The 17,770-nt window shown below is 33.7% G+C and overlaps 1 protein-coding gene across 6 annotated transcripts in view; it reads right to left on the bottom strand.

The window, feature by feature from the left end:
• The window catches only part of KIAA0825 (KIAA0825 ortholog), a 243,888-nt gene that overhangs the window by 119,479 nt on the left and 106,639 nt on the right, over window positions 1-17,770 (bottom strand). For 5 of the 6 annotated variants that reach the window (XM_042013158.1, XM_042013161.1, XM_042013164.1 and 2 more), the window contains 5 exons: window positions 16,872-17,011; window positions 8,250-8,447; window positions 6,489-6,722; window positions 4,455-4,863; window positions 518-674 (listed from right to left, as the gene is read on the bottom strand). In XM_042013158.1, the coding sequence (XP_041869092.1) occupies window positions 518-674; window positions 4,455-4,863; window positions 6,489-6,722; window positions 8,250-8,447; window positions 16,872-17,011 (1,138 nt within the window). The remainder of the gene's footprint in view (window positions 1-517; window positions 675-4,454; window positions 4,864-6,488; window positions 6,723-8,249; window positions 8,448-16,871; window positions 17,012-17,770) is intronic. The other variant, XM_042013163.1, reaches the window with a different exon arrangement.

The raw sequence follows: 17,770 nt of genomic DNA, 5'->3' as shown, positions 1-17,770 counted from the left end.
AATCTGAATTTGTTTCTTGTAATTTTAAAAGCACTTTAGATGAACAGAATTGTCTAAATTGAGTAAGATTTCATATGGATGCATTTACTTCCTCAGTACGGCCATAGGGGTTGTATGTTTGCTTGTTTAAATCAGGAGAGTTAATTAACCACATGTAATTTTACATTTTTTTCAGTCAACTCTTCAACAGCCTTCGTTGATTTTTAATTTTTTTTTTTTTTTACTGTGCTCAGATTCCAAAACGTATCTATGGTCTACAACATGAAACTGAAGGAAGTTTATGAGCCATACTACTGTCTAAGTACCTAAATAAAATCTACAGTGTTTCCTATAAAATAATCTTTTCTGTAGAAATGCACAAAAGCCTAAACGGAATGGATTCTATTAAAATACAACATAGGATTCTATATTGACTCTAAGAACTATTATTACCTCCTTGACTAACCCCTAGCTGCCAGCAGACGCTGCCCCAGGCCAGTACACACCTAATTGCTCTGTGAAAAGGCCGTTTCCTTACCTCATTGAGCCGGATGATGTGATAAATTTGCCTCAGGTATTTGCTACCACCTGGTTTGTGGCAGATATCCAGGACCATCATGTTTATATTATGCTCAGTGAATCCAAGCGCAATGCTTCCTTCCTCTAACGTTGCACCTTTAACTGTGACTGAGGCACTAGAATATAAGAAAGATACAGTCTTAAGTTAAATTTCTAAGAAGCAAAATATTAACACAAACTCAGCTAGAACTACATGTTCAGAAAAACCTGGAAGTACTTGACTTGCATAAATGTTGTTGTATATATATCTCTCACATAATACTTACTAAATAACATTATTATACAAATTTTTATCATCTTAATCAGAAAGATGAACACATAAAACACTCTTTAAGGATATAGAAGTAGCAAATATTTTCGTTTCCCCTACAGAAGTATCTCTGCTACTAGAAATGGCATTTACCTTCCATCTCTTGTTCACTTTTCTATGCCCATCACAGCACACATTAAAGCCTAATTAACATGTCAGAAGAGTAGCCATTACTCGAAGTATAGGTTAGAAGTTTTAAATTGAAGTATTTTTCTTTCCACTGGTATGTTGTTTACCATTTAAAAGGTACCTATTTGCCACTTGTTGCATTTTTTGCCCTGTACTGTTACTTGTTTTCTTTGTATTTGTGTGAAACCTCTACCAAGGAAAATCTGAAGGTGACATTCCCAGACGCCTCCACAATTGTGCATTCAAATCTCTGATCATTGTCAGTCTGCTCTCCACACACAAACACAAGTTACTATCTCACTATTGTTACTGATAAAGTCTAAGAAAGAAAAAGTACTAAAATTTTCCTCAAAGCAACACAGGTATTTGACATGTATGTGTCAAGAACTCAAAAGATTAACAAGAATATATTGTCCTTCCTACAGACACTATTGGATTAAGTTAAAATAAACCAAAGAAGCATTCTCAATTAAAAGCAAAATCAATATTGTATCGTTTTCAAAGTAAAACGAAAAACAAATCACCAAAAAACCCCCCAAAACCTGAAAACAAAACCACTGTGCTTGCAGTTTACTGTTGAAAGTGTGCCATGGTTACAAAGTCAGTACTTTGAAAGTTGATGTTTGACCTACAGGCTGCCTGAAATGCTGCACAGCTGCTGGACATTAATGCTGATATTGCTTCCACATGCAGTTTCAGAATGTCCTACAGAGCAAATAGTTTCAAAATATAAACTATAATTTTGTTCTTTGCTGACTGGAAGTGATACTCTGTTATTATGGTGTACTTTACAGAAAAGCTTCAAAGAAATTGATCTTTAAATTAAAGCACACTTAAGGCTGATATTTGATGCCATGTACAGATACAACCTGAATTTCTTGTCAAAATTCTTAGTGACTAACATTGAAAAAGCTAAGAACCTCTGACAAAGTAATGTATCAGTGCCAGTGCCCAAATTGTATCCTTTACTGCCCGTTACTGTGCAGGTGAAGCAGATGATTGGATTCAGGCAGCACTATGATTAATGACTTCCTTTCTGGATTTGGGACTGCCTATCAATCATGTCATTAGGAGGAATGTGCCCTGAGAGAGGCAGACCTCAGCCAAGGAATAACTGCATTCATCTTAATCTGTATATGCACCCAGCCAGCAAGGTCAGGGTCACCATGATGAAAAACAATAATCTTCAATTCGACAAATTACTTTGCAAAGACAGACCTTTCTTTTCTTCTCAGGACGTGTGTTTTTCAGAATCTAACATGACTGTTTACAGCTCTGATGCTACCATAAAGTGAAGGTTATTTTAATGAATACTAATACTTTCAAGCAGTACACAAGGCAGGCAAAGAGTGCCACTTTCTGAACCTTTCAATGAAGACTATAATTTTTGAAATATTCTTTAAAATTAAGTTAATATATAACATTTAGACTTTTTATTTAAGCAGCAGTCCTGATAATAATAACATAACACAAAATCAAGCAAGAATTTTGCTTATAAAAACCCACTGCACTTCAAAGACGTTTCTACAGCTCTGCAGTTGAGTCCCAAATAAATTTTTGAAATTTATAGGGATCTTTTTCATTCACATGCTGTATCTATTAGAAGTCTATAACCATTTATGAATACATATATGCATGTGCATACAGCTACATGAGAAAATAATTTAATTATTGAACAGTTACATAACACCAATTTAGATTTTCCAATATAGTAATTTCTGTTTCAAACAAATCACATGAAAATCATAAATCTCCTCTTGAAAGATTACTTTTAGTTTAGTAATTATGTGGCTGCTACTTACTTTAATTGAATATTTGAATTTGAGCTTTAATATATTAGTTTTGTAATTTGCATTTATAATAACATTTATCTCTACATTTCATCTCTCAGCTATTTATAAACTGGATCTTTTTTTCCCCCCAGATATTGACTCATAATATTTGAATGAAAAACAGAAAAATAACATTCATATTAGACTTCTATTCCAGAAATGCAACTGAAGTCAGGGGAGTCAATTTCCTAACTGCATCAAATAACTGCTCACTTGGAGAGCAGGTAATGTATTCTTCATTAATCTAAGCTTAAAATTACCAGGCCTAGTCATACGCTAGTTTTCTCTTTGGTTGACACTGTACACATACAGAAAACATTTTCCCATGTTTACTTTCCACAACCTGATACCTAATGTATAACACAGCATTTTTGTGGTATTTTACAAAAGAAAATACAGCAGTATATTAACTTAAAATTCTCAGCTTCAGAAGATGTGAAAATTAACTAAAGTTTTAGTTTTTAGAGGTTATGCACAATATTGTCTTCCTGTATTTGTATTTTAAGAAGTACCTATTGTCTCAGTGACATTAAAAATTGTATTATGGGACCATTGTGTTAAGTATCAATTTACAAATTATCATCATGGTTTTTTATTCTACAACTCCTTCAATCACTGGCATCTGGCTTCAATCTTTTAATCATTGGATTAGACCTTGTAAATTAGAATTAAATGGAAATGTAAAGATAAGAAAAGCCAATGTCAGTGAGCGATTGTGTGACGCTATTACTGCTTACTGCTACCCACATTAACTGCTCATAGAAACAAGACACTGTCCCTTAAAGCACTGCATGAAAGCCTATTCATTGGTATCACTGATTCCAACCTACAATCACTGTATCCTTTGTTGATATGGACAGATCCTGACATGACAACAACGACTGCAACCTTCAAGAATACTCATTGAAAAAACAGCCATCTTACTTTCAGTAGTTACAATTTAATTCATTAAGTCATGTAATTCCAATAAATCTAATACTGCAAAGTTGATGAATGGTATTTTTGCAGAATGATACATGACAGCAGCATTAAAACAGACTGGACTACAAACACATCGACATGTACACAACTCCTTGAAAAATCACTGTAAAGATCTTAATATCAAATGTGAAGGAAAAATTGGTATTTTCTCAGAAAGGCACAGCAGGATATTCTTCTTGTCCTGTGTTGATATACCCTATTTGCCTCAGGGTTTGATATGTTATAGAATGAAGTATGCTAGCTTTTTATTCACAGATGAACACTGAAAGCTTCTTACAGTTCCTCTTAATTTACTCACCACAGTAAAATTAAATTATAAATATATTTAGTACCTGTTAACATTTTGAAAGCTATAACAATGGACTTGTCCACATTTTTGGCTCATCAAGAAAATAAGAAATCTTGTAGTACTATGAACACACTGTTCTGATGAAACAACCATCTTTTACTATTTCAGCAATGAACTTAAATTACAAATCCATGTATGAAGCCATCAATATTCCATCAATATTAAGGACTAATGCGCTTCATATAAGATCACTGCTAATCTCTTTTCCTTAAAATTGAGCAGTAGCCATAGACATGCCAATAATCTAGTAAAATAAAGAGCAAACAGTTGCATTTGAAAAACACTAAGCTCTTACCAGTCTATGCTCAATTTTCTTGCCTTCAGCAACTGGCTTTCAATCCAGTTTGGTCTTTGCTGTTCAATGCTTTGTATAATCTTCTGGGTCACTTGCTTAGGACCACTTTTCTGTTTTCCCATAATACTTTCTAAGCATACACGAACTAAACTGAGTTTTTCTTTGCTCCATCTGTCAAGTGTTGCACCTGTTAAAAATTCTGCAGTATTTCCATCCTCAAATATCCGACATATAATTACAATCAAGTTCCAGACAAGCAGACCAGCTTTCTTCAATTCAGCAAAGTTTCTTGACATTCTTCTCTCAGCCAGAAAAAAGAAGTATTTAATTGGGGGAGGCAAACATGCAATCACTGTAGGTAACTTGCTGATTACAATAGATACTGCTTGAGCTGCAAGCCTTGTGAAGCCTTAAAAATAGAAAGAAAAGATGATATGATTAACATTAACATTACAGTTCTAACATGCTTCTGAATATTGCATGATAATTTCTAACTTTCTTTTGTAGTGAAAATGGGCAAAAAGCTTAAGTACTCAACACTGTAGTTTCACTTCTATTATGGTTTCTGCACATAAATCACACAAATTCGAAACAATCACATGAATTAAAAGCAGCAAATTTAGACTGTGACTCTTAACAATTAGTCCTACTGTGCACAGTCATTACAGGATTAATGAGAAAGACAATACTCAGGTATTCTGAATGCTAAAAAGTTGTCTTCAAAATTGTAATTTTTTTTCAACTTCACAGCTGAAGCATTACACTTAGTGTATGAGAATATTACACACATTCATAATCTCTAGTTTTTTATCAATCCCTTTCTATGTTCAAAACAACAAAACTTCAGTTTATCATCTTTCATATAAACATCTACACTAGATAGCACTGCATTTTAAAGATTCCAGGTAATAAAAGTAGCTATAAAAGTAACTAGAGAGAAATTGTGCTGCTCAAAACCCAAGACACATTTAAAATGAAAAAGTATAGCAAAAGGTGATCCACAGCATGGACTTAAGTCAAGATTTAAAATAGCACCAAAACAAACCCCTAACAACTCAAAAAAGCTCCATGTCATTGCACCTGCATTCCGAATGTTTTTCTTTTATTATAAAAAGAAGCCATATCTGTTCTAGATATCACACATACAAATTTAAATTGTCTTGAAGCCTGGAGTCTTACCTCTCTTGCATATCAGTTCACACATAGCAATTAGCATAAAATAGCAATACAAGTTCTAGATTAAAATGAGAGTACAGTGAAGATGTATGAAAAAAAAGAATGGATTTATGCCCTGGCTGGGCCACAATCTACACACTCAAAACTCTGCCAGAACATACTACTGTACTGAAAATAATCAGGTGGCAATAATTTACCATGAAATGTTTCCAAAAGTTAGCCTTCTGAACCATGACCTGAAATGACAGATGCTTTAGGCACTGTGGGCTATGAAAATGCACACCAGAAATCAGCTTTACACCTAATCACCTTCAAAACACCTCCTATTCTGTATATGATTTCTTTCTTTACTAACTGTTTCAACAACCAAGCAGTAGTATATTCCGCAACAGTTTCAGTGCTTTTTTTATTCAAGCATAAATTGCTGTCTTGTAAAGCTGGGATGAATGACAGTCCTGAATAAAAAGATGATAATGAAAAGGAAAACTGTTTACAGCCATTGAGGCTGAAGTATAGGCATTATTCTTCACTTTGTTTTGAATCCCATCTGACTACTGCCAGATGCTGAAAACATATTCAATACTATTATTATCAATACTACAATACTGATTATTTTCAAAATCTTGTTTGTATATGTATGGGCGTAAGCCTCAAGAAAGAATAACTGAATTTTAAAGCAAAGTACTTAAAAAAACCCAACCAACCACCACAGGATGTTAGGAAATAGTTTGTTCATTGTCATACTACAACTCACAAAATCTAACTGCCCAGTTTTGGAGCAAAGGAGTTAAAAGTTCTTACGACAAACTTAGAGGATGTATTGTATATATATAAATATTATGTATAAATTTCACCTACATTTCCCAGGTTCTTTTCTCTTCATTTCCCGAGGAGTGTAATTCCATTCCTTTGGAACAGTTTTCAGTAAGCTTTCAGGAACTATTTGCTTGTGCTGGTATGTTCCATAGTTTTCTCTCGCCTCCCACGAATGCATCAAAGAAATTATCTGTTTCACTACACCCTTGACTGAATTAATCAAAGTCAACTTCAAGCATCTGATAACTTCTGGCTCTGACTCACCAAAACTGGAAACTTCAGAAGAAAGAATTATTAAATATTCAGTAAGTGTATTCATTTGTGTAAATCTGTTTCAGAAAGTGTTTTCAGCATTTTTATGGAAAAGAAGTAGCATTATGATTCATAATAAATTAGACCTATTGGTCCATTACAAGTTAAAGAAAGAGTATAATACAAAACCATATAGCATCTTGGTACCATTTTAATACAGTACTGACAAAAAAAAATCAATTTATTTCCTTCATTATCATTTCTCCACTGATATGTTTATAAAAATTCAATTTAAGCTGATTGATGTCTTCCTTTTTATATGGAAAACATTCAATTACTTGTTAGGCAAGTTATCAATGAGGCAAAAAGATATACCTTATTTTCTACTTGTTTGTCTTGATAGTATTAATGAAGTTGCATTCATTAGATACCCAAACTGTTATGCTACAGACACTAAAGGAAAAAAAAGGTACTTTGGAAACAAAAACACATACAAATAATAGTCATCAACAGAAACACAGCATGTCATCAGAGATTGCATGTTCAAAACACACCATCCTAAATACAGTTATTGACATTACAACAAGTATCAATCTTCTCCACATTCTTAATACCACAGCAAACTGCAGTTTCTCCGTTGTCATGGAGCTGCAATTGTCAGGCAGAGTGTTGCAGAGCATATCAGAGATGTGTTTTGACATGTCAGATCCTTAGATCCTTTGCTCATATGTTTGCTTCCCTCTACTTTTTGCTGATCTAATCATGGTCTTTCTGGAAGCTTCCAGGCACCACTTCTCTGTTTTTCATCCTCTTATACCTTAAACTTCTATTTTTTGCAATCCCATTTTTCTCTGAGAAGTACCTGAGCACTTTCATCATCACTGTTTTCTATTTTGGGATGTTCATAATTCTACTTCCCCTCCTGCATTCTCCCATTTTCTTCCTCTTCTTTTAAGCCTTCCTGCTTTTAATCCATAATTTGCAGTATCACCCTTCTAAGCCTCACCTCTTTCTTCTGGTTGAATACTGGTTTTCTTTGAGGGTAGAATTAGTTGCTCTAATTGTGAGGGCAGCTTTCCCTCTCAACAGTAAATAAAGAGGCTGAGTGCCTGTTGACACCAGAGCCTATATGCTCATCAGATTACTTCTCCCTCAACAGGAAAAGAAGTCCTTCCTTCTCTTTTTCCACTCTCCTTCCATGCTTCCTTACTTTTAAATTGCAGCAAAGGTCTGGAGCTGTTAAATGCATAGAAGCGAAGAACCTCTACTTGTAGAGACCTACAAAAACGTTCTGCAGCCAGTCTGCTGGTAAGAAAGACACTTAAGGTAATCAGACCACTCAAACACTGCTCTGGAACCTCTGCATTTCTCAAAATTTTCACCACTCCTACCATGGCCTGACTGCACAAAACCCTTCAATAATACTGTAATTTTGAAGTAAGCTAACATAATTTCACCCGATTTATTATGGTAAAAATAATGTTCACTACATGTCTAAAAACAACCAAGATTTAACACCAGATTTGAAATGCTTATTAATAAATTAAATACCTGTCATATTGTATAAGCAATTCCACAGCAGCTCTTTTTCCATGTAGGACTCAAAAGCAATGCCAAGAGATTTGGGCGATAAAGTGCAGTAAGACAATACTGTGAAGATTGCTTCAATCAGAGTATTGTTATTTTTTATTTTGTTATTTTCCTGTTCCAAGAGAGAACTTTGCTCATCACAATTCAATGCTTCATTTCCTTCAAAATAAACAAAAACATGGTTCCAATAATTTCCAAGTAATTCAAGGTCTCAGTAATAGACAGTATTAATCAAAACAAACTGTAAAGTGTATCTGAATAATATTTTAAACAGTAACACAGATACTGAAATCTGATCTTTCTCTGCCTAATGACAGTTGACTGTCTTCCTGAATTATGTGTAGCCAATAAAAAGGAGACTCAAGCATGTTTTTAAACCATGGACTATACCTATTTAATTAAAAATTAAATTGAAATTTATTGTATTATGAATTGATTATTTACTGAATATTAAGCAGAACTGAACTGCAGAATCACAGTCAAAAAGCTATTACTGCTTAACTCCTCTTACTTATATATTAGTCATATGAAATAATAAAATCCTATTTAGATATAAAAAATTAAGAAAAGTAGCAGCTCCATATTGCCCAAAATGTACTGGCTTTGTTTTTCAGTATAAGATGAAACTCAGAATAAATCAGTTCCACAAAACAAAATCTCAGCCCTGCTAGTATACAGATTTTAAAGACAAGTAGTGATTATCATAGAGTTCAGTGATAATTTCTTACAAATATTTACAAATGTTTCTGATAGTCATTATAAAGCAATCTCCCAGCTAAAAGATAAGGTTGTGTCTAAAACTCCTGGAATCAATGCAACTCAATGACTTTGACTTGTGCTAATGTCAAAGACCTGAGCTTCCCATCTGTTTGTAAAATATGCTTCTGATGTTAACAACCATAAGCAATGGCCAGAGCCATAACCTCAAATAGAGTTAAATACTCTTAATTTAAATTTCTAGTTTGCAAACCCAACGGTTTCTGTAAAAAGTATTTAGATAAAAATATACTTTAAAATGTCATGGCTTTCCACCAGTTCGGTTGTCTTTACCTTTAGCAACCTGTGGAAGAGAAAGATGGGAGACTTCAAAATCTACCACAATGAAAAATCATTGCTTTCAACCCACCTTTGAACGACTTGAGAATTAAAAAAATCTCATTTTACTCTCTTCTGAATTCCTACAACCTAATTAATGCATTATTGTAAAACACTCAGTCTAGGTAATATGCTACCTTAATAGAAACAGAGGATGTAGAAAGCTGAAAAACACGATCAGTGATTTCATAACCAGCAAGCTGTGGATTTGTGTTTTTTCCCAAGGTAGCAGACGGATCAGCCATAAGATGGTTTTTTAATCAACTTTCTTTTCCCTATGAGTTGAGTGAGCTGACATATATTGTTTTCCAAGCCAGCTGCTTCTAAGTGAAGACTTAAATGGATTCCACTGATTCACTCAAACCAGGGATATGTATGACAAAGAAATAACCATCAAAGCACAAAAAGCAGTTCAAATGGTGAGATTAAAATCTGAATAGAACTTTGATTCTATTACTGTAAGTATTTATTTTTAAAATTAATTTAACCAAATTCTAGAGAGGAGGTTTGCTAAGATTTCAAGTACTACGTAAAGTGTCTTTGCAGTACATTATGGGAAATTAGTTTGTTTAAAGATGCTTATGACTTAAAGTTAAACATAAATTTGTTTTATGACCATGCAGCATAGAAAGTTTGAGTCACAACTTACTAATAACTTTTCTATCAACTTAGTGTTACCAAAAGATTTAGATAACGAGGAAGGAGAGTAAAAGAATTTTGTAGAGGGGGTTATACATACATCTTGTTATAACTACTGTATAATGCAACTCTTGTGCTTTTAAGCAAAGATCTTAATGAATCCACTGGTAAATCCTTCTGTGGCTAAACATAACAAAATGTGTAAGTATTCATCAGCTTTTTCTTGTTTTACACTGAAGTAATTATTGTCCTTGTTGTAAGAACAACCTGAAAGCTCAGGTTAAAATTAGTTTTCTGATTTATAAGTGGGCATGGGTCATAGAATCACAGAGTACTTTGGGTTAAATGGGACTTTAAAGGAAATGTCAGTTGAAAAGTTTAGCTACCTGATCAGTATAGCTGGTTAAATATTATGAATTACGAGTCTACAGAAAGATATGTAGATTTCTCTTGCCTGAGATTTTTTCTTTTACATTTAGTAACTCACCTGTCATAACATTAAATATTCATCTCAGTTTGAACTCCAATGCAGCCTTCTTGTTAATTATTACATAAGAACAGAATTTGTATGATCGGCAATATACTTACTGCCCTGTGATGCTTCTCTCTATACATTTCTCCTTTTTTCACTGACTGCATTTGTATAGCAAAAGCTAATTTGTGAAGGGAACCTAAAGCTCCCACAGGCAGCTCGAAGGAGATGCTACTTTATCATTTTAGGAAGACTTAACATTCATCCATAAATGTGGCTACATATTTACCTAGATACCTGCCAGAATAAAAAAAAAATCAGCTGCTTGTTGTTTCCATATAGCATGATATTCTATACGCACAAAAAATACCAAAGCATATTAAAATATGAAAATATTATTTTTTTAATAAGTATCTCTATAGGAAAATTATATATCTATTGAATAACAGCTATGCCCTAACCATTCACAATGAATCATTCTTCCTATGACAAAATAATGCACTAAACCTCTTGGGATACTACCACGTATTTTAAAAACATAACTTCAGGAAGGCAGACTTACAAGTGCAATTTACCCATATTTCTTTCTTACTGATAGAAATACCATTCAGTAATTTGCCAACATTATCACTCATCCAGCACTTATCTACTACAAGTCTAGCCATAAAATGAATCTTGCCAAATTTAAAAAATCCTCTGTTATTGACTCTAGATTTCACTCTCCCTGGTGAATCCATGCACAACAGCCAAGCTATAAACAGTTATGCTGTCTTTTTTGATCAAAAGAGGTAGTCAAAACTTAAATTCATACATGTTTCATTTAGGAAGAGGAATTGAAGATGGAGCAAATTATTTCTGTTATAGGTCTTTAATTTGCAAAGAGCATGAAATTTTTGCTTTCTTTACCGAATTTAAAAGTTTCTTTAAATCACAGCATCTTATAAGGATATAAAGAATGCAAAAAGCATATGCTTTACTTGTTTATAGAATCAAATCCTTCAACAGGGACTCTGCAGTACACTACATCCTCAGTGATTCTTCTATTATTGACTTTTTTTCTGTTCCTTTACTGTATCTGACCTGGTAGATCATTTTACTTTTCTTTCAGAGTTGCTCCTCTCCAATGACAGCTAAAATCTATTGTACCCTTGAACACAGCTTCATATTGGCAGAAAGTGTATTATTTTAATTTTAAATTCCAAGGAAAAATTTCACATCATAGATTCAGGGAAGAGTCACAGCATATTATGAGTTGGAAGGGACCCACAAGTGTCATGAAGTCCAACTCTTAAGTAAATGGCCCATATGGGGATTGAACTCACAACCTTGTTGTTAACAGCACCATGTTCTAACCAGCTGAGCTAATCTCAGGGTCATTTTACTTTTCCCCTGAATAAAATGCAGACCTTAAATCTACCCGTTTCAATTTAATAGATTCCAAATAATAATAAGCCCTGTATTAGCTGCTACCTGTGAATCCAATATATCCTAAATTTGTGACAACTAAAAAGCTCGACATGGCAAAGAGGCTTTAACAACACTTATATCATCTGTCCATAAATTATTAATGTATCAGCAAACTGCTTCTGTAGCAATATATTTATATGTCACCAGTCCCACAGCATTTTAATCTCATTCAACTCCATTTAGATTTTTTTGTCCCTAAACAATTTATATTTTCAACTATCTGAGAAGAAGCTTCCATTAATGAATTTCTGAGTTAGTGACTTGTGCAAAATCTATCTTATCTATGGCCAATAGAAAATAAAACATTACTGTCAGAATACCTCCAGTACTGATTTTATGGGATAGTATGCAGAAATTGTGACCTTCTGACAGCCAAAATTTGATGGGGCAATAATGAATTTAGTCCTATGGCACATTAGCTCCCTTGTGTTACTCCATGTATTGGGATAGATACTAAAAAGCTTACCTTCTTAAAACTTATTCACTCTAGCGCTCTACTGTAACAAGAAGTTCCTATCAGAAATTACTAAGTCTTTGAAAAGCTATCCATATGACCATATATCACAGACACCAAGTCAATCACACATGTATCAGAGACTGTCTTCACACTCTGTCAAGAAAAGGTAAGTGATTCACAACATGGCTCCACTATAGTCCAAACAGAAATTACTATATAAGTTGTCAGAAACTCCATAAAATCTGTTTACTGTTTTCTCTAGCTTATCACTGGAAAATCACCAAATGGAACAGGATATCTGATTAAGGTCCCTTTTTTCTTGTCTTCCAGCTAGAAGTACATAACTTCAGTAAATCCTTCATTGGTTATGCAGGTACAGAATCCAATAAATTTACTGGTCAGATGGACCTTTTGAGGAGATGCCACTTTTAAAGTAATCTCCTAACCATTAGGCTACCATGACACAGATTGCTATCATGAAGAGGCTAAGAAAACTTTCAGGGGTACTCACAAGCTTCATATTGGATGATCCACAAATACCTGGAGGAGAGATCTACCTCTGCACAAGGACATAAATTACTCAAAGAGATTTACTTCTGCTCTTCTAATGAGAACAAGGTTATAGATTAACACACAAGTTTTGTGAACAAAATCTGCAAGACTACTTTTCCCCAAAATGGTGTGTGGTTGAGCCATTGGACTAGCACAGCTGCTAGTTTTTTCACTTGTGTGATAGACCGCAACTCAGGATTATTAAATCCAAGGAGTCATTAGAAGAAAGCACAAAAATAATGACCATCAAGAACCTGAAATTAAAGTGTCAAATTGGTACAGATTTAAACAATGCCAGAATTTTGATGGAGTTGGTAATTTATGTAAGGCATGTATATTTTCCTCTGTAATAATTAACTACTACCACTAATAGTTCAGTCTGATCCCCAGATGAGGTCATTTGATGAAGTTACCACTTTTCACTGTTCTTTCAGGGAAACTCACAAACAAACAGTGCTATTTACTCTTAAGTGTCTAAAACATAATTAACTAAGTTTGATCAAAATTTAGTTGGTACTTTAAATTTACCTTAAAATGGCACATTACACATCATGGCAGTTAGAGAACTGCTTGAAAGAGGGCAAAGAATTGGAGTGGGGAAAAAAAAATCTTCCAGTTCTACAAATACATTTCTAAGTTCTCTTTCCAAAAAACAGCTAATAAAAGAACAGTCTTAGAAAGCTCTTCATATCTATTAGTGTCTAGAAAGCTGTCTAATGGTGCACCACACAATTATATTTTCTTGGTGGAAATCTTCCCTTCTCCAACCTGCTCATGTGTGCAAGGTAATTGATCTCTTTTTGAAGCAAATCACATTTCTTTGGGTCCAATTTCAGATTTGCAGCCTTAGACCTATTACAGAATATTTGCAAATGTTACTATCAATTCTTATTTCAAAATTTTAATGGGGCCCAGGATATCATCTAGGTTGAAATGTCCAGACTACACAATACTGTCTCTCAAATATGTATTGTGCAAACCAAAAACATTAGGTGAAACTGCCAATGGCCTTGTCCTGCTGTGAAAGCAGTTTTCTTACAGTTTATCTCCACATGCCAGTATTCACTTTAAGGTTGTGTGTAGAAAGACAAATAAAATGTCTATAACAACTGGAGTCTCATGTATTTCTGGTAATGAATAAGATTCTTTATAAGACTATAAAGCAATACATTGCATTTTCTATTGTACATCATTAACTTGATACTACTATCTCTTCTAAAACAAAAGTATGTATGGACCCAAGGACTGACTGAAGGTATGGAATGCGCCTTGTTGACAATTTCCCAGTGACAATTTCTTAGTGACCAGTGTCTTATCTGCTATTTGTATGTGGCCAGGTGTCTATTGTCTGGTGGAGTCCTCTTTGGTATTAATCCTGTGTTGGGCCAGTGCAATCCAATAAAGCTATTGCTGTTTGATTTATTATGCAAAGAAAAACTCCTGATTCCTGGAAATAATGACTATCAAACTAGTCACAGACTGTTCTACTGGCATGCTGTGTATTTAGAGCAAATCTAGCAGAAATTCTCAGCATTCACTTTCATCCTTCACGTTTTCATATCAGCATCTGCTGGATTCAGTTACTCATTTTATACAAGAACCACTTCCTTTTTCCTTCTATTATTTGTTGCTCGTCAAAAGAATCCACTTCTGTTTCACATTCATGAATGATAAGGCAATTATGGTAAAAAAATCTGCCAAGCAAATTGCAAACCAGTTTGTTTTATTTCAGAAAATTAACACCATACCAGCTACCTTCACAATTTCTCTCTGCAAAGCCACAGCAGAGACCTTAGATGCTTTACTCACTCAAGAGGGTATCTTGAAGAAATCTTGAAGAAATCCTAGAAAAAAACTCTAGGATTATATGGCACTATAATTTAACAGACCTAGGTTATATAGACTTGTAGCTTATTATAGAGGTCAAACATGCAAATCAAATGTTTCAACCATTTTTTCAAAGTTGCCTTTATGCAGTAGCCATACTCACTGAAGACAAGTGGTTCAGTTCTGGGTATCTGATTTATTACCTTTAGTATTTTTTGATGCAAGAACTTTGTATTTCCGTATTTTAGTTTTTATGTACATTTCATACATCATATAGCACAAAAAAATGACAAAAGTGAACATTTTGTCATCTTCCTGTCCGGACAGTGTATAGTTATATTCGTGGAGTTTCAATAGCTTCAGCAAATATGTTATCCTTCTTATAACATTGAGCAACATGAATCATGCATACATAGCTTCTCCACAAATACTCTTTCTACTGAAAAAACTTTGGCAATCCCAACAGTACTCCCTACTATGATGGAGAATATGCATTCCTTCTGAACCTCCCCATGGTACAACCATGAGAACAATGGGGCTACATTGAAATTTAGTGTGTTTGAATGATGTCTACTTTGAGTATCTGAGTGTGTCAAAACAATACAGAAAAAAATTAATCAATGCCTAAGATTTTTTGCCTTATGGACTATTTTTTAAAAGGAGAAGGAAAGAATGAATGTAAAAAATGTGAGAAGGCTTTTCCTATTTAAAAAATTATTATGTAGTTAAATACCAGGGAGTTTTTTTATCACTAGGGCAAATAGCTCAAAAAATTATGGTATACTTAGTTGCATAGGAGAAGGAATAAAGAATACAAATTTTTTGTCATTAGAGAATTAACCCCATTGAAATTAATTTAGATTATACGGATTATCACAGATATCAACTTTATCTAAACTGAAAGTTTATTCATTCCAATATTGAAGTTACATGAATAAAGCCTGTGTAAATAACACATTTTGTAATTCAAACTAACATGGATTTCCCTAAAGCTTAAGAGGTTGGTCAGTCAATAGACTAATATATTCTGTCACTTATTACCTGCAATAATTTAAACAGATAGTAAAATTCAATACTGGATAACATAGGGTAAGACTATGACCCTGATCAAACATTTGTCAGTCCTTGTAAAAGATGACATGCGTTTGAGTAGGCAAGTGTACGCACCACAGCTCTCAATAAGATGCATGACAGAAGTGGAAGCTGTTGTTCCCCTGACAAATACTAGACCATTTTAAAATGACAGAAATAAATCATGGTGTATACATATATATATAAATGCAGTTTTATATATGCAGTTATATATGTATATATATATATGTATATATATGTTTATACGTATATATAAAATATTATATGTACCTTACAGGTTTTTTGATAAATAGGAAGAATTCTTTTGACAAAGAAATTTAGAAACCAAGACTCCTATATTCCTGCAAAATTAAGTCAAGCACGTGATTATACCATTCAACAATATCATTTAATCTGCAAACTATTAAAGGAATGATGTGATAAAGTTTGTTGCTTCAAACACAATACCATCAGAATGCAAAGAAAAATTTGTAGAAACATTATTTTATTTATTCTATTTTCAAAACATCATTAATGAATTAACAAGCAGAAGCATATATGTAATTCTAGAATGCCTACAGTGACAAACATATAATAACTTCAACAAAACATCTAAGAAGCTTTCCACTGTTCAAATATAATTTTGAAAGTGGTCTTTTAGACTATAATCCACACTTTTGAAAAAACTATGTAGAGTAGTTGTGGTATCAAAGCTCCGTTAAGCTCAAATTCATTTTGACTCTTTTGCATTTATGACAGCAGCCTATTTTAACAAATTGCATTGCTTTGAAATTATTACTACACGAATTGAGTGCAAATTCTCACTAAAAAGGTGATGACTTTTTCTATCTTTTTACCCATTCAAGAAGCATCCTACCGATAAGTAAATGGGTACCTAACCCCCAAAAATGGCTGTCAGCCTTCCTCCAGCATTTAAGTAGTTAAAAATGAATTTGTTTTTCTCACTGATATTCTTATATGGATTGACAGTATCTATACTTACTTGAGCTTCTCAGCAAAATTTTCACTAAGAGACAATCACAATGCAGCAATGTTTCCAAAAGCAAGTTCAAATTACAGTATGGCTGAGATAAGAGCAGCTTCAGCAGACCTTGGGTGGCCATTTCTCTGGCTGATGGGGTCCTTTCAAAACGTAAGACAAAGACAGAAAGAATAATACAGTTACTTTATCTATGAAATTAATATCCTTAAATTGCAGGACACTAACTCCCTTAAGTGTCAATCCTTCCCAGATTACTCTGAAAATGCTTTCATGCTTCCTTACTTTAAGGCAGCTCAGAGAAAGAATTACATTTAATTTCAACTAGTTAAAAGCAAATTGACATTTGTTAGTCAGCCACAGTTATATCTGATACAAAAAAACTGTGTTTATCTCTGTCATGGAACTGTATTTTTCCTGTCCTACCACGCAAAAAGGAGGTTTTTTTCCTGCAGTTGAATAAATGTAAGGGTATTATTTTTTAGTTTATTATTGCAGTAATTGTTGAGTAAGAGATCTGAAGTGTCTGTCCTTGATGAAGCATATGCAGCTCTTAAATTTAAACACTGAAAATGCTCAAAGAGGTTGCAAAATTCCACTTTAGGTTGAGCAAGTCTTACACGTCCTGAAAAATCCATGAGAAATATAGACTGGTTAACATTTTGCCAGCAGGGAGAAGTGAGAAAGTGTAGTACAAATTCACAAGCTTATAAAGAGATTGCGGTTTATATTCCATTTGCAGTTTATTTTCTGTTTGTGATTTCCACGTTCTGCAAAAATTGAGGTTTCCAAATGATATTCCAGGGCTTACTCTGAACACAGCCAATGACCCAACACCAATCATTGAACTCACATTACAGTTAAACAAAAACCAAACAAATCTGTCCTTCCAAATGTTTATC

This window comes from Corvus kubaryi, unplaced genomic scaffold (assembly GCF_017639235.1).
Source record: "Corvus kubaryi isolate FWS band 111438036 unplaced genomic scaffold, C.kubaryi_AGA036_p1.0 split1-37296, whole genome shotgun sequence".
Classification (NCBI taxonomy): Eukaryota; Metazoa; Chordata; class Aves; order Passeriformes; family Corvidae; genus Corvus; species Corvus kubaryi.
This window is presented reverse-complemented; position numbering and strand designations above follow the sequence as displayed.